The sequence below is a fragment of the Neolamprologus brichardi genome, chromosome 11 (assembly GCF_056152115.1).
Source record: "Neolamprologus brichardi isolate AB-2024 chromosome 11, ASM5615211v1, whole genome shotgun sequence".
Lineage (NCBI taxonomy): Eukaryota > Metazoa > Chordata > Actinopteri > Cichliformes > Cichlidae > Neolamprologus > Neolamprologus brichardi.
This window is the reverse complement of record NC_142114.1, coordinates 10,171,239-10,196,038: the sequence shown is the minus strand read 5'-3', so window position 1 is coordinate 10,196,038 and position 24,800 is coordinate 10,171,239. Positions and strand designations below refer to the sequence as shown.

General features: G+C 41.9%; 1 protein-coding gene across 3 annotated transcripts in view; it reads left to right on the top strand.

Moving 5' to 3' along the window:
• Positions 1–24,800, top strand: part of rspo2 (R-spondin 2) — a 59,221-nt gene that overhangs the window by 11,087 nt on the left and 23,334 nt on the right. For all 3 annotated transcript variants that reach the window (XM_087847739.1, XM_087847738.1, XM_035909544.2), the window contains 3 exons: positions 15,336–15,524; positions 23,326–23,469; positions 23,736–23,924. In XM_087847739.1, coding sequence (XP_087703865.1) covers positions 15,336–15,524; positions 23,326–23,469; positions 23,736–23,924 — 522 coding nt within the window. The remainder of the gene's footprint in view (positions 1–15,335; positions 15,525–23,325; positions 23,470–23,735; positions 23,925–24,800) is intronic.

The following is a 24,800-nucleotide window of genomic DNA, read 5'->3' as shown; positions in this document are numbered from 1 at the left end:
CACACACTTTAACCCAGTGTCAGAAAGAAAACAAATACATTTTAAACTGAAGCAGTAATAGGAAGCATGTGCATTTTCCCACGCGTGCAGAACAAATCTGGTTTAAGGTGTGATTGAACGATCGAAGTACCAAAACTAACTTTTGCTATCTAGACTTTCCAGCTGTCCGGTTAAATCATTAATGATCAGTTTGAGATTTGTTTTTGACCGTGTGACAAATACCAGAGTAGCAAGTTCTTTTTACTGTGCTGGGGTCTCTGCAAACTTCTACAGAATATATGCAACACTTAAGCTGCTAATGTCAGTCCTTGTAAATTTTTTAAGCCAGGCAGATTTTACGCACTAAGTTTCTAGTTGTTTACTTCTTCGCTTTGCTTAAAAATAGGGATTGTTTCATCAAATACCAATTCAGTCCATTGTTAGTCTAAAAGATATTGCTTAAAGCAGCTTCAGTGTAAGCATTGCAGCAAGTTTATTTCTGACAGTCTAAGTGGGCTACACTTGGACCAGATGTCCTCCTGTGATTGGCCTAGATATTGCTTGCAAATATTAGGAAAAACCTGGCTGAATGACTGACAAATTAACAAATGAAGATGCATCCATGTGGGACTGACAGAATAGGTTGATGCTTTAAATGACTAGAGCAAATTGTGAAGTCTCTGAGATTTTGAAGCAATTTGGTGGAGCGCGCTCTCAATTATCCCTGAACTAATATGAGAACGACAAGTTAGGTGTAGTTTCCTCCCCTCTCAGTCAAATCTACACTTTGGGTAACGTTGTCCGTCACTCAATGAGATGCAGTCCCATTTGTTTCACAGAATGGGCACAGCTGTGTTCACTGTAATACAGTTCATTTTGTTGTATTGTATGCAGCGTTGTATTTTGTGGTCGAGGACATTTTTGTCGCTGTTTGTCTTGTTGTTGTTTTTTCCTCTGGCTGCATGCCACATGGGCTTTGGACACAAATGCACACACACACACACACGAGTGAAAGTCTAATTGTGGGAGAAAATTTTTAAGCTGTTATGATTTTAATGCAGCGCATTTTTATGTTGCGCCTTGTCAAACAGCACATCAATTGTGGTGACTGCCTTTGACTTTTCTTTCTCCATTAGGGTTTCTCACTAATCTTGTTTTAGGATGCAGACAATGAAACATGACTGTGGTAGAGACAAATGCTAGACAGAGAAGTATAAGCTTCAAAAGAACAAAAAAAAAAAAAAAGGAAAGAGGTCCATTAACATTTGTCAAATTCCTTCACCCTCCCCCCCACCCCCTTCTAGTTATGCACTTGTGTTACATCTTGGCTGACTTCTCCTTAACTGGATATTATTTGATTTGGAGTGGTGCCAGGGCTCAGGAGCATGCAGCCTTAGCTGTGTAAACAGCTGTCACCAGCAGGAGTCATAACTAATAGGTATCTGTGGACAAGGGTCATGTGTAGTTTATATGTTTACCAGCTAATGGCTTCAGAGATGGTACCGCCTTGGTGCGGTAATGAACACTAGTGAAGTGTAATGGACAGCATGGGGCTGCTTAGCATCAGCAATGACGATGAGTGCACACATTTGTATTCAAAGAGTGAAAGCCTTAGTGAAATATAATAAGAAAAATAAATGATCTAACCTCAATATTTACTAGTTATATGTGACAAAGAAGAGACTGAATCTTTATTGAGTTGATTTGCTCATAGCTGTAGCAGCAAACGCAGCGGCGTGCAGGTAAAAGGCGGGCACAGCCATTCAATCCATTCATCTGTCTCCATTGCATGTAATGATAGACTCGACAACCCTCCTACCACCCAGAGGGTTTTGGATGCGAGTATCGGCTTCTTAAATCTTATTGAAACATCTAACACATACCTTGGAAGCCTGTGTTCTTTTTTTTGTTTTGTTTTTTTTGGGTGCAGTAGTCAAATACTGAAGAGCACGTGCAGTATTCGGGCTGAAAGAAAATTCAGCTACAGCAAAATGCCCCCCTCCTTCATGCGTTATGAAAGCATTTATTCCAAGGTTCTCTCAAAAGGCAATATAAGAAAAGAAACATGTCCTTCCGCGGGCTGAGTCCTGGCCTCTCAGAGCCAACACAAGCCGGTTTCTGTTAAGAAATCTGGGCAGCGCCAACCATTCAGGTGCTGGTTTGTGGTGGTGCGAAAACACGAGGCCAGATGTGACCCAGGCACCTGCTACAGGAGCAGGCGGCTCTACGCAAAAACTGTACATCGCAGACTTGAGAAGTACCTCAGATGAACTTCTCTTTAAAGATTCTTTGTGTATGTGTGCGCTTTCTGGTAATTAAGTTAAAGAGAACTTAACAAAATAATGGCAGCTTTAGTGAAAGAAATATAAGTCTCAGCCTTCTAATGACCTGTGCTGTGACCATTTCTCTCGTCGAAAAGCTGGCAGCAGGCAGTTAAGTGAGAAAACAAACAAGGTTGCGGTATTTTCCCGTGAAAAAGTCGATATTGGATCCAGTCCAGTTTTTTTTTTTGACAGAGAGAGAAAAGTGTGGCTTTGATGTTTAGGAGTTTTGGGGGGTTTTTTCAGTGTCAGGCACCACAACTGAAAGCGAGACCAGGTCTTTGCCATTTGTCCCCTGTGGTGCTCTCCACTTTTGACCCCGGTGAGCACTTCAGATCTCCCTTTTGGCCTCAGCGGGTGAAGTGGGAGTGTGAAGTAGTATCTTGTTAAACACTTAATAAGGAAGAATTTTTCAACAGCGTTTTTTTTAATGATAAATGACTTGATTCAAACACATTCTATGAAAATGAAGATTCCATCAGGTGGCAGCTCTTTGCTCCTGCTCCCGTCTCCCAAAATTTGGCTACCCCTAACAAAATAAATAATGAAACTCTGTGAGGCGAACAGAAAATGTCAAAGCTTTTAGTAACTGGCTGATTTATGCGAGTCCTCACAATTGGCAGTCTTTTCCTGGATCTAACATTCAGTGTGTTTTCTTAACGTCCAAAACCAGTGAAAAGAAACCAGTATGTTTCTTTTCACTGTTCCTTTAAACTTTAGTTCTTTTTCATTTAAGATAAAAATACTGTATGTTTTTTTAAAGTTCCTTAGCAGAATAATTGCATATAAAACATGATTAAGTTACACAATACAGTGGAACCCCGACTTACGAATACCCCGTTGAATGAAAAAATGCAAGTTACGAAGGCACTAAACGGCAATATTTCTGCCCGTGTTACGGCAAAATGCCCGTGTTACGAAATCCGCTGGCTCTGATTGGCCGAGCCCAGAATGCCCAGAATCCCTTCCGAATCATGTGACAACCCCTTGGCTTCCGTAATTGTGCTTTGCTGTTCCACTTGAACGACGTATTGTTATTCTAGTTAGCAATTAGCCTATAGTCTATCGTTCAGCATCGCCCACTCAAAAAGCGCGATGGGTGCTTCGACTTACAAAAATTTTCGACTTACGGAAGACCCTCGGGAACGAATTCATTTCGTAAGTCGGGGTTCCACTGTATAGAATTTAATATTAAAACCTATATTTGTATAGAATATTAAGATGACCCCTCCTGCGACCTGCTCTGACACTAAAACAAAGTCACAATTATCCATGATGAAACAAAACTCCTGTTATAATCTGAATATGTGACTTTTGTACTTTATCTTCATATAACCAGCATTTCTTAAACTGTGTGGTGTATGGGGCACAGTGCGTCATTTATATTAAAGTCATCGTCATCTGATCAATATTTCATATCCAACTAAAGTTGCATAGAGTGTGTTTAACTTGATAGGAGAACTTTTATTTTACACCTTTGACCTTGAGTAATGGTCACAAAAAAAAAACAAGTTAGCATATCTTGACCATCTTAAGTTGAGGCTAATAAAATTTTTTGAGAGAGAGTAAGTTTATATAATTTAAAGTAAAGCCAAGTAATCAAATTTTACAATGATGGAATTTGCCCTACCTTCAGCTACTATTCACTAACACTAATTATTTACTGTAATTGCTAAACATTTAAAAAGCATGAAAGTAAGCTAATTTTTTTCAAGTAAAAATCTGAGCATTTAATACAGCATTGATGGCAATTAATTATATTTTTATTTCAGAGTTCCACTTTTAGCAGTTCATTGTGATCCATCCAGCTTTTTCTACTTAAAAAAATAATTTATTTTCCCAGCTTTGTGAGCCAGCGATAGGAAGTAACAAAACCTTAAGTTTACAGTCTGTTTTTGCGTGACACTTCAGCAAAAGATGATTATCTTCCATCTGGAGCTCCAAAAATATGTTTCTGGCAAGTACAAAAAAGTCACGTCCAAGTTTTTTTGTTTTTTCAGATGTGTGAGCTAGAAGTGGAGATGAGTTTAGTCAAGGTGATGACACATGGGGAGGGGAGCGTGTGCACGGGTTAGGGCGGGAGAGATGGAGCAGACCCTACATGGGGTGCAAATATGCCAAATATGCCCGATGACTTTGGTGATCCCTGTGATGTCCTCGGTCACCTCATGCGCTGGGAAAACCCACAGCCAAGTCCCACCCAGCGTAAGAGTGTGTATTTGTGTGTGGAGGTGCGTGTGTGAGTGAATTACTAGACTACCCACACGGTGAGCTACAGGTGTGAAAATTAGGTGTGAGGTTTATGTGTGATAAATTACCAACATGTGGCCTAATCACAGCCACTCCACCTTTCCCTCCACCCAGCTTTTTCCCCTCAGCCATTTCTTCCTTCTGTTCTGAGAACACATTTTTCCCACAGCTTGAGTGAATTTGAGGGAGTGTAAATACTGAACTATACAAATTCCAAATGGGTTTCTTTCTTTTGGGAATTACTTCTTATTTTGCATGTCTTATACTTCATAAGTGGTTTATGCTCTTTCAGTCAGTGTCAAAAACTGTTAATGTACTGACATTCCTGATATCAGACTGCCTAGATGTACACTACCTGTGCATAAGTTGTCAGCTTCTCCTCATTTCTTTATATTTTGTTAGGAAAATGGGGAATGGGTGCCGTGATTCACTGAAATGTAAAACAAAAACAAAGTTTGTACAGTTCTAACAAGCCTGAAAGTCAATGGTATGACCATCTTTATTCTTCACCACAGCCTGAACTCTCTTAGGCAAGCTTTCTTAGAATTTCTTTAAGCAGTCTTCAGGAATAACTCCCCAGGGATCTTGAAAGACATTCAAAGCTCTTCTTTGGATGTTGGCTCTTGGATCTCTCGCTGCTTCATAAACGTTTAGGTCTGAGCTCTGGGGAGGCCAGTCAATGACTGATAGTGTACCATTGTATCTTTTACCATCCATGTATGCTTATGTTGCATTGGCAGTGTGTTTGGGATTTGCTGCCAATCAGACACTTGTCAGATGATTTTTGCATAGTGGATCAAAGTTCGACTGTACTTTTCTGCATGTATAATTCCAACAATTTTGATAAACATCACTGGCATAACTGCAGCCCAAAACCATGACAGAACAGATGGCTGTAGACACTCACTGTTGTACCTCTCTCCCGATGTCCTCCATGATTTGATACAATGATTTGATCAAAACACCACATCATCACTACAAAAAACCTGTTTCCACTGATTATCAGTCCAGTTCTTTTTCTAATTTGGCAAAAAAAGAAAGAAAAAGAAATCAGATTTTTCCTCTCTGTTTGCCTTCTTTAATAATGGCTTCTTGACAGCCACACTTCCACTGACACCATTTCTGATGAGGCTTCAGTGGATAGTACATGGATCAACTCAAGGGCCCAGTGCATCTCTGCACACCATGCTGAGATATGCCAGATTTTCAGCTATAATCTCTTTGGGAATCAAAAATACTGTTTTATTTCTGGATTTTACTTTAGAAGTGGGACAAAATTATATGTTTTTGTGACAAGCTGCTAGTAACAAAGTCCTTAAGGACACTATTAAAACTGTCGCCTGGCTAAGTTGTCTGTTATGTATCGACACACTCGCTTGATTTAGGTGCGTTTTTTGTGCTCAAATAATTTGTAAGTCATTGTTAAGTAGCTTTGCAAAAAGCAAAAAACAGATCTGAGAATTATCTGGTACAAGGCCTGAAAATGGACCATCATCTGCAATTAGCTTACTCCATACGTTGCCGTGCAGATTTTTTTTTTTAAAACTGTATTTTGCAACCACATCCTGGACAATTGATCTAATCCTTTCCAAATGTGCTATGCATCACCTCTGGACTCTCACGAATAAAAACCATAAAACGATTTATTATACTCCATGTAGTTTTGCAACTAAAGGTCAATGTGTTGGCACAAATTTATGTAGAGGTCCATAATTCATCCAGGCCAGTCCTTTAAAAAAAGCATAAAAATGTCCACATTCCATCACCACACTGGTTTAAACAACATGTTTGCTAGTGATACAATCTCCAATATCCAACTGCTTGTTTGTTAATGTGCTCTGAACCTGTCGATTTCACTTGGCACCATCGTTTGGTGACCAGACACCAGTCTGGTGTGAGTTACTGAAAATGGGTTGAAATAACTCTGGTGTTTCACAAGAACATCATCACCTTTTGTTAAAATTTTGAAAAAAGATAGACAAGAAGAAGCAATGGAGCCAGCAAGAAATGCAAACCACATGTTCATCTCATGGTGCCTGTTTAGGGGGTGATAAAGTCCATCTTCGTGACTCATCAATTAACTCCTGCAGTGCCCCAGTGATTAAATACGACAAGATCCTTTTGCACCTGCACTGGCCAGTCCTAGTGTAAATGTATAAAACAAGTATTAACCACCAAGAGAATGAAAAACAGATGATGACCCATCACAGGCAGCAGACAGGTTGATTTTTCTTTTTTTTGTCCATTTTTACTGAAACAATGGCAAGAAAGAGAACAGATTTTGTGTGCATTAAATAAGGAATATTTTGTGCATTTAATAGTGTCAAAGTGCTACAATTAACACTGTTGTTTTTGGTTCATTTTTTTCTAAACCACTTTAAAGCTGTGCTGTAAATCTGTAAAATATACCAAAAATAAAATAGGCCCATAAATGCAGCGTTCCTAACAAATGCTTTTTAAAGTGTCACAACTCTTTTAGAATTGACTTTTTTTGGTTTTTTACTCCACTGGAACAAAAGTTTAACATGATTAGAGGTTTGCATTGTTTCACTGCATTGTTTAAATAATGCTGACACGGACTGCAAACAGATATTCTGCTGTTTTCATGGCAAGGCAAAATTGTAAAACATTTATGGGACCGCAACCCACAATGAAGAGGCGATGCCGTTAGTTGACCACCACATCAAGGTCATTCTGTTTTTTCCCCCTCTCATATATGACCAGCTTTTGAGCAGCTTTCCACTGGCTGCAGGGTGTAAGTGTCCATCACTGTGGTTGAAAGTGTGAAAACACTGTGAGAGGCAGGTTAGTGATTGATCTTTTATTACGAATTTCCAAACAGGAATTACAAGGTCTCTTTCAAATCAAGGAATCCAGATGTTGTGTCTGACCCGAATAAGGGACTTAAGTCTTGAAGATATTAGGAAGTGAACTAACTTGGGGTCTTCATACAGACTTGAAAGGAGTGCAAGGTTGAGAGTTCAACTGGACAGATGGGCTAAAAGTGCAGAGTGTTTCCAGATAATCTTGGAAGCACTCTCAATGTATCTCTATTTGACCAGCTGCAAAATCAGGAAGGACATTCAAATCACACTTTGAATGAACTTGCAACCTTGTTGCATTTAAAATGTTGCTTTGAAGACCATTTCTGTAACTACTTGCAGTCAGTTGCTGTATTCACAGTGACTTTGGTGCATAATAATGGTGATAAAACAGTAGTAGATGGAGTCATAGATTCTTGGCAGCCTTGCTTTTATATAGGAATATAACCAGAACAACAGCAAGTGTTGAGCTTCCTTTTGCAAAGGGTTGTGTTGCAGAGGAGTTAAACTCATGGACGCAGACTCACTCAGACTGATTACAGCATGTTTCTATCTATCTGCATTTATAAATTAGATGTTAGTTATTTGCAACCCTTCACCAAAACCTTCACTTAGAGTCTAAGAGTGATTGCAATTAATCTGTGTTGAGCCGCAATGGTTTGTAGACAGGTTGCCTCCCACCAGGCAACCTGAGTAAATCCCTTGTCGTTAAAGGATGTTTGAGGATGTTGACTGCTCAATCTCTGGGTGACCTGTTGTTCATACTCGCATTCGGTCACAAACAGCAGAAAAAAATCAGTACAACCACCAAGTTTTCCTAGTCACAAAGAGGTTGTTGTCCTGTTTTTACTCTGACGTGACAGAGACATAGGGACATAGAGACATAGAGCTAGGCCACATTGAATTTTAAAGCTGCAAAACAACCAACATTTCCTTGAAAGCTCACTGGGCTATTTAATGTGTTTTATCTTGTTTAATCATGTTGAATCTATGCGTGTACAGCAAATAAATTGTCTTTTTATGGGAAGTTTGAAACTTATGTATGTCTTGGCTGAGAGCAGAAAATAAGGAAACCACCAGAGACTCTAACATGTTAGTTCTCATGTACACATTAACCCTACCAGTATCAATCTTGTTATTTAACTCTCAGAAAAAACACAAACAGAAAAAAAACCACTTCAAAAAATTGTTAAAATGTCAAACTATTCCTTCCATTCATTTGCATCCGTGGTTATCCAGTGAGTCAAATCTATTTTCTCACCTGCATGGCACTGTGGCCCGACCTGTTGAGTCACACCAAATTAAATTAGTTTGACTTTTTGTTTTATTACACACTAAAAAGTGTTGCCTTCATGTTGCCATTTTTCCGCTTGCCTGTTTGAACCATAGCTGCCTGTTTTACCCATTCGCCATTACATTAACAACCACGCTTTTAAGTGAGGGTTCAAATCCCCGAGCTGCCTGCGTCTCACGGTGGATCTGTGTCACAAGAACACTTTGGCTGGGGCTAATATGTCTGACAGCAAAATGTGTTTGCTCAGTCTCATGCTGCAAAATCATTATAAGCAGCAGGACTGTCCCAAATTATAAACATGTGCTTACAGTATGATCTGTTAAAGTAAACCGGGGGGAAAAAAGCATAGATCCTAAAACCTGACTGTTTCCAGCTGGAACAGAGTCAGAGGCAAGTCCAATATATTTTCTGCTAAATTGGAACAGAAATGCGCCTTCAGCACACAGGCCCAAAGTACCCCCCTCTTTTACCCCTTCTGCTTTTACTCCGCAATTTTTTAGCTAAGTGCGACTTCCAAATTCATGACAAATAAAGTCACGGGCCCGAAAAGCAGGTCGTTTGATGTCATTTTCCATGCTCGAACAATGTTGAGATGTTACAACCGCTGGTGAACTGCGGGTGCGAGGGCTGACACTGCTACAGCTAAGGAGCGTAATCCTCGATAGTTTGGTGGTTTGAAGAGATCCAGAAAGTGGGTGCTTTGCTCCTTCTGGTACGATTCGCCGCCAGTCAGCTGGAGGCTGCTGCGCTGTCCTGTATATGCCCTTTCCTTGTCCCATGCTTTTGCTTTTTTCCCCTTAAGTGGAACAGCAGTAAGCTTATACCAGCATTTAAGGGGAACAAGTGAGGTAGACAATAAACAATAATAGTCCCAGTGCCACGAGGAAAGCGTATAATTCTGTTGGTGAATGTGGCGCTTTCCACATGAGAGTGCAAGTCTTTGTGACACGCTGCTACTCCAAAAGCTGAGGTTTTCCATCACTGCCTCTTCACCATGTGAAATTTATGGATAATATAGATGAAGCGGCTGATATATTTTTGCCATGTTACTGGATGATGTCAAGATTCCCCGTATGTATATATGTGTCCTGCACTGTAAAGTGCCTTTTCCAAATAATGGACAGTGTGCCTGCTGGATAGCTGCATTCACAGTCTGCATTATTAGATTTACATACCAGGGGCCCTTGGAGAAATGAAGCAGAACTGTGAGAATAGAAAGAGTTGTGTTTTAATATAAGCACCAGTCTTCAGTTTTGCTGAGTTCGGAATTCACCGCCGTGTTATGATACCGATACAAGTCTGCAGCATTTCTGCATCACCTCAGCAATTAACCGGGACACGCGTTTTACTAGCCCACTCCCTGGTTTTCTATTTAGCGCTTGGTTAAAATGACAGGTGTCAAGGTAAACTATGGTCTGTTACTTTTTGCTGAATGAATGACGCTGTGACTTGAACTGAGGAGCCGAGGCGTGAAACAGAATCATGTCACTGCTTTGTTCTAAATGTTCTTGGCCACAGACAACAAAAAAATCCTTGCATCTGAAAATAACATATCCCAAAAAACATAAATACAAGGATCCTACAGAAATGAAAGGAAATGAAAATAAAATGTATATCTTTAAGGGCCTGAAAATGGTTACAGAGAATCAGTCTTCATCAGTAATGACCTAAGATTCATTAACAAAGTCAATCTAAAAAAAGACCTACATCACTGAAGCCTACTAAAACATGTCTTTTGTTCTTTTTGTGAAGTTCACGGCTCTAGAAGAAACACAAAAATTATATGCAGTTTGACTTTTAGGGTTTTGGGTTGCAAAAGTTGGAATCTTTCAATATGAATGTATTCATGGGTAACAGTAGGTAGGTGAGTGCAAGGCAGGAAGTTTGCTGACCGTGGGTGGAACCTCATGGCGTATGCTGATGGTTTTGGCAGCCATGAGCATAATCTGTCACGCTGGCTTCGGACTCATAAAAATCTACCTGCGATGGAGTTTGCGTTTTTCTTAATTACTTGATCTAAAAGCAGCCCTAATTACTCTTGAGCTGCATGCAGTTAAATTTCCCAGGCTGCAAAACGAAAGCTGCCACGCTCCAAACACGCTATCATTCTTATGCTGTGACTCTAACTGTTGTTTGACAAACTTAAGATGAACAGCATACATACTTAATAGCAGGTTTATAAATTATGTTCTCTTGCAGCCTTGACCACTTGATTAGCATAGCTATGACTCTTGACTGGGTGCTTTCCCAGTCGAATATGTGAGTGGCATCCTATAGTAGATGCATAACTGGTGGATGAAGTCAAGAAAGTAAGTTGCACTAGTTAGCTGTTACTGCTTCTACTCCTATGTATTTACTTTTATGGCCAAACTTCCTGTATGGGATCTTAATGAAGGGTAATCTTGATCTTGTGGGTTCCTCTACTTTGACATGAGATTTAAAAGATAGATTTGACAGATTTTAGAGCATATTGACAGCGCTAATGCTAGCCAAACATGTAAACTTGCGTTACAAGATCTGTCATCTCCACTGTAATTGTAACAAACCATTCAATACATTTTCACAGCACTGTATTTTTGTGTTGGGGCATCAAGTTGGTCATTCCTCATTTGGAGAAGGTTGATGTCTAAGTAATGCAATTCAGAACAACACCCTGCCTTTGTCACTCTCAGAAACCTTTAAGCTAACCGCTGTTGATCTAAAATAAAACAGGTGTTGGAACTGCATGGCATATTTCACTGTAACATGATCAATTTTATTTTGGTGATTATTATATTTTTATAACATGAGAGTGTTTCCAAACTGGCTGCCATCTCAGTCTAGAGAAGACAGCCCACAAGATGCCAGGTGCAGTTGGGTTTTTGGATAGTTAGTTGGATAGAAGCCTGAAGCATGAAGAAAAAGAAAATCCTATGTAAATTAGCTGAAAGGACACTGCTTAGTGGCACACTGGAAAGTACACTTTCTGACAAAGGTTAAATAAGGTTTGGGCCAGTCTTGTGCTCATATTGTAAGCTACATATAATTAGCAGGTCTTTAACTTAATTTAGTATGAATATTGGGGCATAAGGAAACAGCATAATCTAGCCATATCAATTATCTGTCCAAAAGTTTATAAATTATTTATAAATTATCTTGCCATGTACTGTGTTTAAACTTTGGACAGTTTTTGTAATGAGGAAAGTTAGATCTTGCTAAGCTAACTGGCTTCTGCTTTATACTTGCACACAGACGTAATCTTCTCCAAACTGCCAGCATTTTCTTTTAAAAATGTACCCATTATGTAAATTCTCTTTATAAATGCAAATGATTTCAAGGTATTTTCCTCCCTCGGGACTTACCAGGGTTTAGCTGTCACAGTATATTTGTGAAGGCTGAGGAAGACGATATGTGAGGGGTCCTTCATGTGGTTCCTGTATGAGAACAGCAACTTTGCACTGCGCTCTGCCTTGTAGACATGACACATTGAGGCGCTTATTAAGTTTTTGTATTAAAATGTCCTCGTGGAGGCTTTTTCAGCGATGCTCGTATGGATTTGGGCTTTTGTAAATAGAGTACTTGAAGCCCAGAGGGATCTTTACTCAGCTGTCAGAAGTGGGAACTGCGGATTTGTTTTGTTTCACGTAATAAGCACTTTGTGGTTGAAATCGTAAACGACATCACTTTATCATGTGAAAGGAGTGGTGCTTTTAATGATGTGCAGTCCTCTCCCGAAGTCTCAAAATACATACCGTATACGTTAAACCTGGTATCCATAATGAGATGTTGACCACTCTGTCCATTTGTTCTACATCTGTGGGTCAGTTTAATTTCAAAGTGACTGACAGAAGAAGAGCATGGGTGTGAAGAACATGGAACATGTGTCTGAACACACTTAGCATTAAGATAGACTGGGTTTAAGTAGACCTGGTGTCTGAAAATAGGAAAGACATAATATGCCAAAAGAGAAAGGGACCACATTTACAATTTAGAACATATTCTCTAGCAAACTAACTATACAGTCCTCCCAAAGTAGGTTAAACTGCTGTAATATATGGAGATGTCTGTTAATTTACTTTTCAGTATCTTTTCTTCTGCTCTAAAAAAAGAAAAAAATCAGAGTACATTTGGATGTTTTTCTTAAGAATGGCTGAAACCTGCTGGCAGTCGGCAGATTGATGTAAAGTGCACTAGACATTATGCCGGTAGTGTGGGACGTGAGTTGGACAGCGTAGCTCCAGACACTGTGAATTGTGGCCTCTTTCCTGACATACCTGTGGCCTAAACCTCCAAACCTTTCCACAGACGCACACACACAAGCTAATCTCCCCAAGATCTGGACCAAAAGAGTTTCTCTCCACTGCCTTCAGCCTTTCCTTCCCTACTTTCCCCATAGTCATATGGTAATTCCAGGACACGGGAAATGCTTCATTCAAACAGCCTATACTGCGCTGTCCTCACTTGCCGTCACCGTGAGATTAGCAACAAGCAGAAACAACGGAGAGCAAAGAATGAGCGGGAACTTTGAGCCAGGCTCATCAAAAGGCCTTTCAATAACTATAATTTCTCTGTTGATTGACCTGCCAATGGTCTGGGATGACCACAGGCCCGGATAGTGTTTTTCTTTCATTCTTGTTAGGATAGTTTTGTTAGCATAGTGTTAAGAGGTTTGAGCCCGCTTGAAACGCGCTGCAGAAATAAACTTTTCCAGCCTGACAGGTTTACCTTCGCCAAGTTGGCTTTCCGTTTCTGTCAGTGCTATGCTCAGATTTAGCAAGAGCAGACGGGAGTACATGTGACTGGTTTAATGCGAATGTCAGTTTGCTGTAAATGCACCCAGACTGTGTCTTCTACAGGAATATATGGTTGAATATTGAGGTTGGGTCTAATGATGCAGTTTAGTCTTACAGAATGGAAGGATTGACAGAATGAAATATGAGATATATTCGGGGGAGTGATTCTCGTGATAGCGATAGCGTTACCTGACGGGAAATAGAAGTCGGCTTTAAGTTCCTGCACGTTATTATAGCACTTTCTGTAAGGTAAGGAAAGCACTTGACATTTGTCCAGTTGTACTAGATGCTAGGTAAGACGCACCTGTATCCGCCAGATGACTTTGAGGATGCCGTCTTGGAGCTGCATTGGCACAACTAAAACGTTGGATGTTGGATTGACAGTTGAACATAAGACACGATTTTCCATCTGAGAATTGGAAGAGCCAACGCTAGTATTAATTTGGGGTTTTCATTCATGTCTTACTGAGCAAGTGCTGACTGGAGATTAACCATCCCCAGTCTGTGTGATGAATAGAGTTGGAGCGCACATCACGGCGCTGCTGTGATCGATGGAGTGTCGCTGTAAACCTCATCCCTAAAGACCATCAGAGACACATTCTGATTAGCACTTAATCTTACTTCCATCCACTCTGGCTTCAGGAATACGAGCACAGTTTGGCAGAGCCAGCATACCTCTCTAAAGACTGTCTCCCAGCGCTCCAACAAAACAAATGAAAAAAAGATGAGACCAAGGCAGCCTCCGACATGTGCTGACTTATTTTTTACATGATTACAAACTGATGCTTGCAATGGGTCCACTTAGCTCTCACTTTTTTCTGGTTGAATCCCTTCAGAGAAATCTAATATGTGGATCTATGGCCAGTAATGCAGGCATGCTCTGCTCTGTCTCTCAGGCTTTGTCCAGCTTGCTACACAGTGTTTTATTAAGCGTTGTGGTAGGTCGCACAGTATAAGCACCGCTGTTACCCAGTCCCTGCCTGTGATATTCAAGACTTGGCTTGAAGAACATCTGAAGTGTCTCTCGTTTGGAATGGCCCGAGGATATTTTCCTGTAAACGGGATGCTAAAGAGTTTACATTGAAAGTCACTTATTGTAGAAAGGACTGTCTTTTTACTGGCTCCTTTGTCTTCCACAGGCAACTCGAGCTGAGGCTAGAGCCGCTGCGGTTCTGGGGGCTTTCATCGGCTGTCTCAACGCAATCGTTTAGGGGCCCAGCTCTGACCAGAATTAATGCAATATTCACATTCATAACCAATCAGCATTCGAACGCTGAGAGGCGAACTAGAGTTTGGATGAATGACAAATTGTTCAATTGGACATATTTACTATGAATTGAAGGATATCCTGCTGATATATCTATTATGGTTGTTTGGGTTTTTACTCTTGTACTTAGGTATTATTTTAATGGTCAGCCCTCCCACAGTTGAGTGTGTTGCCTCTTGTTCACCCTGTCCCTGTCACAGGGTGAACTTACGGTCATCCGCAGATGAGTAATGATACAAGGATCTGAAGGAATCCTGCTTCTTTGTTGCTGGTTCAGAATAAACAGCCATCTGAACCACCGTGGAAGTTACATCTTCCAGCGGTAGTCGAGCTAACAGAAGCACTGACCTCGCAGTCGCTGTACACACACCCTTAAAACACACTCACACGCACTGAAAATGAAAAATTATTTTTTGTGTCTGATGATCACTGATTGATGATGGTAAATTCACTGTTCAATAAAGGATCGATCACAAATGCTGATTTCAGAAAGTTTTTAGGAAATATAAATCTGTGTGTTTTTGTGTGAACAAAGTCTTTGATCGAAAAAAGTGACAGATTCTTCCGGATTCTAATCAACTCTTGCTCCTATGTCAACCTCCCCCCCCCACCCGTTTGTCCTTCCTGCAGCTAGCTATGGTGCGTACCCCATCTGTAAAGGCTGCTCGGTGTGCTCCAGGGATAACGGCTGTGTGAACTGCCAGCCCAAACTGTTCCTGTTTCTGCGGAGGGAGAGGATGAGGCAGTACGGGGAGTGTCTTCACGACTGTCCGGCCGGATACTACGGCATGCGCAGCCCCGAACTCAACATGTGCTCCAGTAAGATCCTATCGAGTTTAACCTACCCAGCATCCCTCATACACTCCCCAAAATCTCCTTCCACCCTCGGCTCCCTAGCCAGACATACAATACCACCTCCCATTTTCCCACAGCCTGCCTGACAATTTGAACGGCTCATCCGTTCACACAGGTGGATGTAACTGGTGAAGCCTTGTCTTAGCAGCCTCTGTAACGCGAGGTTGTCTGAAGGCGTGAAATTGAACCACAAATGCAACCAAAATGCAAATGAAATTAGGCCCAAACTAGCTTTAGGGCCACATTAAACAGCAGTACGGTAAAGCAGTCCTTTTCGAGATACTATGCAATATGGAGAAAGATATTTATATGTTTGAATCAGGGAAGGAAACTTACTTGTTTTAACGACTGATTGCCGGAGCTTGTGGATTGAGGTTTTCATTAGACAGTATAATTTCTTGGAAGTCAAAGACATTTTTTTGCCTGTGAACAGAAAGCAGGCCACCCACCAATATATTGTGCATTGACTGGAGAGTTTGATTAAGAAAAGCAAAGCAATAAAAGTGGCACTACACCTTAGACTAATATTGTATTTAGTATTTAGAGAAAGGCAATATAATTCAGAACTTGACTTACTTTTATTTACTGTTTGAGTAATGAAACCATATTAAATATCACCTCATCATTAGGCATATTAGTGTTTTGGACCACACCTTTGGTCTTACATACTCTAGATTATACTATTAACAATAGCTCGTCAATCAAATATGTTCTTCTCCTCTTCATGTTTCACTTTCGTAACTTAACCTTTACGAACGTAAAATATGGCCGGAGAGAAATAGAGAAGACCTTTATAGGTGTTGGCTGAGTGTTTCATATAAAAACAGTGGAACTTAAATCCTAGGCCAAACTTTTGACAGGCGTACTGAAATTAAGTCCCAGATGAGGGTGTCCGTTCCTTTGCCACTGACATGCAGCAACCGTAGCCCATCTAGATGCAAATATATAGATTGGCTCATTTTGATATTAAAATAAAGGCACATTACAGCCAAACTACCAATTTCTTTTTTCTTCAAGCCATAAACGGCCTCTATTGAAAGTGAAACTTCAGTGTCCAGAAATCTGGCAGTGGAACATCAGCGCATGTTCATTTTTACCTGGTCAGGTTTGATTCTTCATCTATCTTTGAGGCTCTGTTCAGGAATTAGTACTATAAAAGGTTCAAAATATAAATTCATGAATGAATTTAAAATAACGTTTTTCTTAATTACTATCAGTGTTTTGTGGGTCAGCCTGTTCCCATTCTTACCAAACATAAAGCTAAACCTTTACTAACTAAATAAAATTAAAAATATTGAGGAAATACATTGAGATTGAGATTATTCGCAATGGGCCGTTTTTCCTTTTTGTAGGATGTTTTTTTGGATTTAGGATAACAAGATCACAAAAGGTTTGCAGAAATATCTTGTAGTGCAGTTTGAAACTTTGAACGTCTCTTTTAGCAGACTGCTGGTATCAATTGGATACCCACAAACAAAACCCTTGCTCTTTGCATGCTCATAGTTCATCAGTTTTCCCACATTAGAGGCAAAATCCTAAAGGCTCCAAAGTCACTTTATCCCATTTTCATTACTCAGAGAAAACTAGAAGTGAAAGACATCTTGTTATTTGGTCGACGAGAGAAAAAAAAAGTATTTTAAAACGTTACTTTTTAACCCTGCTTTCCTGACTGCACCGCCCCACAAAGGCTGAATTTTGACTTTAACGGATCCTGATGTGTGGGAAGTTAATCTGGATCACTGGCCATGCAAACTGCTCATAGAACAACATCTTGTATTGTCATGTAGCATCAGACTTTAAAGCGAGAACTACTTTGATGTGATAGCTGCTTCAGCTGTGGCTCTCTAATCCGGTTTCCTATTCGAGTCTCACTCTCAACTGCGCTCTGTGTGTCATTTCCACTAAACAGCTGGCATCTGACCATTTTATTGCGGACATTTTATCGACTTTGAAGGTAATATTTGTGAGCTAATGCAGGCAGCTGGAACTCAGACACAGTGGACATGAATGGCGATGATGAGGGGTTCTCTGTGCCCTGTTTCTTTGGGGCTTTTTAAGCACTGCCTCTGAAATCACTTAGAGGACAGCTGTTTATTATTAAATCCGAGTTTGTCTGTGCGATCTTATCACATTCAAGAATTTTTTTGGGGGCTGTTCTGAAATTTTTCTACTAAGCAAGAGGTCGATAGGATTGGGGACTCTCTCTGAAATCTAACGTTCACTTTTTCTAAAGGAAAACCGTAAACTGACATTGTTATGCAATATAAAGCAAGGAAAGCTAGACAGAGGGCTGTAGTTTCACTGGTATGGAATCTAAGACAAATACAAAAATCGTATGTATACTGTTATGTTGAATAAGTCATGGTTCAGACTGTAAATTTAGATGTCAGATGTACTTTCTCTGCTGTTCAGGGTCAAGCTCCTGGTCATAAATATAGAGATCCTTGACTACAACTGTTAGTTAAAGATCCTCCAAATGCACTATTATGGTTGATCTCTATTAGGGTCAGCTGGCTCATCTGGAAAGCAGGTTTCTTGTGGCTTTCTGGTCTTCTAACAGGTTGTCATTCACGCATTTCATTCTTTAGAGGATCACATTCTCACCCAGCTTCTGTGCACTGCAGACAGTCTGGTCCACCTGACTCGCATGTCTTTGGAAAGTGCTTGCCAGTGCAGTAGAACTCAAAAACTGTGATAATGCGGTTCTACTAAAATTGAAGCCAACAGCAATACTTTAATGTATGATCATTTAAATCTTTGCTCTTTGCAAATCCGCAAAGAACTCAACGTTGACTGCTGCTCCTTGCTACTAAAATGTTTCCTCGAATTTCTTCTGAATACCTTGAGAAACTGTGCCGTATGATGAATTTTAAATTTAATGCTCACTTCTCTGGCAGGTTTCCCTTTCACTGCAGGGAAGATAACACCATAATTAGAGACTGAAACAATGGGAGCTCTGCTTTCTGCGGCGTAACGTAACTGGAAGCCCATTTGCAGCTACACTTCAGCTAGGTTCCAAAGAGGCTCGAGACATGGGAGCCACAGTGTTTACTGCCATCACGGAGATGGAGCTGGTTCGTCAGTAATGTCTTTTTGTTGCATAATATCTTTCTGCGTGACCATATTTTATGTTCTTGGACCTCTGCTCCCCTGGAACTCGTTTCAGCAGCTAATGAATGGGTTGATATGAGCCATAAACCATATGCTATAACTCCAGTGTTATCCACGGGAGTTCTTATCAGTCGCCCAGAACAGGCCCCACACCGGTGTCTGTGAGTGTCAGCCCACTGCTCTGCAGGGAAGATTTGTAGCAACGGTCACACAGTGCGCTGCTTTGTGTACAGCCAAATCTGCATGAATGTAGAGCAGTCACGCTTTCTGCAAAGTCACATTTCATATCACTTTGCTTTTAATATACATTCCTCAGCCAAAGCCTATTCTGTCATTTGCTATCACAAGCGAGCTCACTGGCTGAAAGAATTATGAGCTGAAAGGCGACTATCAGAGCTGTCTTCTGTATGAGACAAAGTGTTGAGAGGGTCAGCATGAGTGCAGGGCTGCATTGAAGACTTCCTCCCTCGGGGTATATTACAGACCCCCCACTGCTAGACATACTCTAGCTGCCAGCACAGTTGCCTTACCCCAATGCAGCAGCTTTAAAAACCCCACGCTGCGTTCACTGCCAACCACCAACCAGTCAAATCAAGGCCTGAGATCCAGTATCCTGGAAATGTGATTCTGATCTGTTGTGCTCTATAGACTTCTTTCTTTTTTGTTATGGGTCAAAATAGAAGCTCATTGGATGTAACCTCTCCAAGATCATTTGAATTATAAAGTGCATTTTGGGAATTTGTTGGGTTGCAGATCCGTTATGCATTATGATCGTTAACCATATGGGCACAAGTGTGCGTAAAGGTACTTAAGTTTTTGCTGCCTTTAGCTGGCAACAGTGGCAGGACTCTCTCCTTTAAGCTCCCCTTTCCTTGCTCTGCTTCTGAGCATGTGGGTATTTCCATTGCAGTCTAACCAACAAAAAGACCAGTTGCTTTTGGCCTTTGAGCTTCACCAAGGGACATTTAATCATCACAGCTTTACTAACCGCACTTTCAGATTTGCCAGACAATACAACGGGCCCACCAAACCAAGCCCGCTCCCAGGACCTTACACCCAGACACAGAGTTGAATTGGGTTTGTTCTCAGAGACCTGCATAATTATGCATGCCAAAGTGCAAGAGTGGAAGGGCTGTCTACGCTTGACCACCGTCTGAAGCTTGAGCTGTCTGCGAGTACATGCTGGAATATAGGAGCCCAGCATATCACAAGATTGTGCCTTTTGGAGTGAGGAAACTACGAGGACCTGCTGACATGTCTGTCATCCCTGATGTCTCTTTGGGAGATACTGACTGACAGAAACATCACCTCTGCTCCACCTTGCTCTGCGCTTGTGTGCGGAGGTGCAGCCATGTGGAAAAAAAAACGCACGGAGAGTGTCGGGAAGAACATGGCAGCGCTGCCCGTTGCCACGAACATCTGCCGTCCGCAGCCCCACGCGACATGGCTGGGTGGCAGCGGGCAAGCCAAAGCTTCCATGTCAGCCAAATTCAGGGCCCCTAGAGTAGGTCAGAGCTGTTCGACTTAGGCTGGATAAGAAAGATGGAAAAAGAGGGCTTGTTTTCCCCCTCACTCTGCCAGGCCCTTTTTATAACATGGACACTCCTGCTGTGCATCATCAAGTCTGGTTAGTTTTGTGGAGGTGGCTCTCTCGGTAGACTGATGACTGGCCTGACAGCCCAACTCCGGGCTCAGCTATAAGCCTGTGAGAAACAATATGATTTAACACCATCTCTCTCTGCACAGCGAGGATTTGTGTCAATAAATGAAGTGATTACACATGTTGCTGTGAGCCAGTGGAGGAACAGCAAGTGGACAGAATCTGACAAGGAGCTTCAAGTGTCCATGATCAAATCAGTGGGTTCCCCATCCAGACCACAGCTGAGGGACTTCCTTCTGTCAAGCATGTGCTATTAGATGACAAGTGACACTCGGTGACTCATGTCTTGACTTCAAAAGCACTTGGCATGCAAACCGCGTACAACTGAAGTGCAAAATCAGATGAAAAAGAAAAGTGAAGCAGTGACATTGTAACAGTGGTGAAGCACTGACGAAATCTCTTTAAATTGAGCATCCTCAGCCACTGCCACCTCACCGCCACCCCACACACACACACACACACACACACACACACACACACACACACACACACACACACACTGATAATGATGATAATAAGTTTAAGTCACAGGAACACCGGGCCTTCACTGGGATCTGATGACCTCATTATTTCTCATTAGTTTCCCTGTGGCACCTAGATGAAGACTTTAAAGGTGGTCCAGAGGTTAATCCCGCTGGGAGAGTGAACCCACTCCCCTGTATCTGTTTCTGGAGCTGCTGGACTAGCCGTCTCACTGCTGAGCTGGTCGGTGGTCAGTATAGGGGCTTCTCCGGTGCCTCAGATAGCCCATGCTGTTCCAGATAGCCTTTTGGCTGATAGCTAGACTCTGAATGTCTGTCACAGGGATTCCCTTCCTAACTGGCCCCTCATACCGACGACCTCTGACCCTCCGGCTTTGCCTACTTTCATTTCTAACTCCCATGCAGTTGCATTGATGTTGTCGTCCACCTCATCCATTTCCCAGCATGACATCATTGCTTATCTGCTGTTTAGAAAACTAGATACCCGGGTGTTTGAGCCTTTGCCTGGCTACATCTGAAAAACTGAAACCAAGAGTGATGTTTTAATCAAAAACCTTGTCAAGTGCTTATGCTGCTTCTGCAAGGACATAAACCTCCGCACATCTGGGTTGCTCATATTTACTGTCAATAACCAAGGATTGCACAACAGCCCCAGTGCTTCAGAGTACTGCCAGATGTTCTTGTTCTCCCGCTCCCTCTTTTGTTTTTTGGTCCAAAAGCTAAAAGTCTCTCAGGTGATGACAGGCCTGGGAAGTGTGAGGGGTAAAAAGACAGCTTTGTGCTTTCCAATTAGCGCTGTGATTTATTTGCTCGCTCCCTGTATTGGGCTTGTTTTGTATCAGACCCAAGCGTTGCTGATTTAACTTCCTTATCCAGACAGAGGCAGGATACTTAAAATGAACAGCAGAGTGCATTTATAACAGAACCGCTTGGCCTGGTCAACGCCAGAAAATCCGTAATGAAACTAGAAAATATGTAGATGAATAATAATAATAATACAATAATATCAAATGATTGAATTATTAAAGCAAAAACGATGTGTGAAAGCAGGAAATTGATGATTGATGATGAGTCCACCTTCATTTTTCAGAATGTGGAGTGCAGCTTTATTGTGGAATCACGTTTATAACTAGCCATATCTTATTGGTATGTGTGTGTTTGTGCATATGTGTGTGTGTGTGTGTGTGTGTGTGTGTGTGTCCATGGTTTGTTTAGACTGGTCGGGAAAGCGTGAGACCAGAGTGAGTGGGCAGAGGCCATACTTTAGGGTTCAAAGTGGAGCGGGAGGGACCCCCTTGTTTTGGAGGAATGTCGAGGAGGAGGCCTGATGGTTAGCTGAAGATGGTGTAATTAAGGGGTGTGATTGTGAGAACCTTCCCATCTCTGGGCCCTGCAAGGGTCACAGATAAAAGAGCAGCCCTCAGCCTCCACCACTAACACGTGAGAGAAAAAGCATGTAAGCTTATGCATCCTCATACAGGACACAATCAGCAGAGCAGACGACACCCTACACAAGAACCCAGCCTTCCAGTCTGAGGTGGATGGTGCCTGCAGGTTATAGGTTTGGTTCACTCTGAATTTACTGGGCAAAAGAGCCACATAGTGTTTCTGAGTAGCGACATAAATTAGACAGCCCCGGGGAGGCTCCTACTAATCATGTGGGCCTGTGCGTCGCCCCGTTGGTGTGGTTGTTGTAATTTCGCCCTGCCTGATGTGTTATTTGCAGAGAGCTTGATGACACATTGCCGTTGCCTTTCTTTGCAAGAGCGGCACAGGGTGTCATGTGCAGCACCAGGGTGTGGCGTGGGAGGATAAGTGCGCTGTTGGTTTTGCTGACTAAAGGATTCAGCATTTATTTAGCTGCGCAATAGAAAATGTTGTCGTCCCCGTCCCACCTTCCACTCCAAAAATAAAAACAAAAAAACGCACTGCCACCCTTTCATATTGTAGCCAAAGCATCCACACAGAGTCGTCCGCTTTTGTGATCAAGAGCCACTATTCGCCGTTTAATGAAAACCCGGGTTCCGAATGATCTTTAGCTATGGAAACGCACGCGGATCGGAAGCGTGTGAAGTGATACGACAGCATATTAAGGACTCAGAGGTTCAGAGCTCCGGCGGGATGTGTTCTTCCTGTTTCAGCACGAGCATTAGTTGAAAACATGTGCGCTCATGTGCTGGATGTCAGTTCATCCTGTTGAAAGAGGTCAGCGTGACATAATTCCTCACCGGCTCTGCTGCTGCGTTTTCACACTGTTTGCTCGCTCACTGCGCAACAAGAACATGAAGGTGAAAACACATTGATGTCAGGGAAAACAAGTCCTATGATATAGACTAGAGCTCCGTAGAGAAATGAATCACAAAGCATTATCGACTTTTTCTTTTTTTTGTGTGGGAGAGACAGTATAATTCCTTCAAGGCCTCCCCCTTTCCCCAAAACCCCTTAGCTCTCGATCAGCTCCAGATGAGAGGCTTGCTGATGACTCTCCCTCTTTCTTTGCTTCTCCCTCCAGGGTGCAGGATAGAGAACTGCGAGTCCTGCTTCAGTAAAGACTTCTGCACCAAGTGCAAGTCGGGTTTTTACCTACACAAAGGGCGCTGCTTTGATAAGTGCCCCGAGGGCTTTGCCCCGCTGGAAGATACCATGGAGTGTGGAGGTATGTGAAGCGAAACAAATATGTAGAAAAAAATGGAAATGCCACCTTCTCTTTTACACCTTTCTTTATCTGTAAACAGTATTCCATAACTTCTCAGTGTGAGTTGCTTATTAAAGAAAAAACAATGGGACCACACACAAAGAAGTTATGGCATCCAAGTAAAAGCTCCTTCAGCTTGCATTAATCTTGACCCCGGGGTATCTGTGTTGACCCCTAATAGCGCTGTGGTTTCACTGCACATCCGTTTTTTCTGTCTTTCTCTGCAGAGGGCTGCGAGGTGGGTCAGTGGAGCGAATGGGGAGCCTGCACCAGGAGAAACAAAACCTGTGGCTTTAAGTGGGGTCTGGAGACCCGAACGCGGCACATTGTAAAGAAACCACCCAAGGACACAATACCCTGTCCCACCATCGCCGAGTCCAGGATGTGCAAAATGGCCAAGCGGCACTGCAGGAACGGTGAGGAAGTTATGCAGCCATGTGTTGCTTTTTGTGCATGAGAAAGGCTTTCTGTCAGTCAGTCCCGATTTTATCCACACTCACTTTAAGGTTTGCTCTACTCGGGCCAATATTAAAGAAAACAGTGCACTTATCCCAAACAAGAATTCTTCCCGTCCACCTGTCTCATGTAACTCCTGTACCTGTTTTTTCAGAATCTGTTTTTTTTGAGGTGTGCCGTCACATTTCTTTGCGTGAAATATCACAGTTTTTCCATGGCGGCCATAAGCTTGCCTGCTCTTTTTCTGGGGGTATATTTCCTCGCCCCTCTCTTCCATCTCCTCAGTGGAACTCTTCAAAGTACGAACTGCAGGTTTCCTCAATGGCCGTCTCTGTTTCCTCCTGTCAACTCGAGAGATATTTGCGGTGCGTGCTGCATGCATGTCAGGCCATTAAATGAGAAGTCAAATCTGGAATTTCTCAGTGTGCAAATAGAGCTAAAGGAAATATTTTTTTTTCAAAAAGTAAACCATTTTCTCTTAGATGGTCCAAACACACCATTTGGGGTGACGGCCTCAGTTAGTAGTGCTTTTAAAATAAATGTCTTTTCCCTTAATGTGCTTTTACGTCTCTCATAAACTTTGGATTAGAATAGGCCAAGTGTAAATATTTAATTCACCAAATAAGGAAGCAATTACAGTGGCAGATATCATTCAGCCTGTCAAAACAGTGTTTAACAGAAAGAGGAAAATATTCTAACCTTGAGGATTTTTCTCCATTTTTGGCCTAGACCGTTGAATGGGAGGGTCATTTAGCGAAGTGGTGAAAGAGTAAATAAACTTGAAATAAACCCTGATAGTTTCTCATATTTCAGCAGTACCGAGGCGGTTGCTGCTG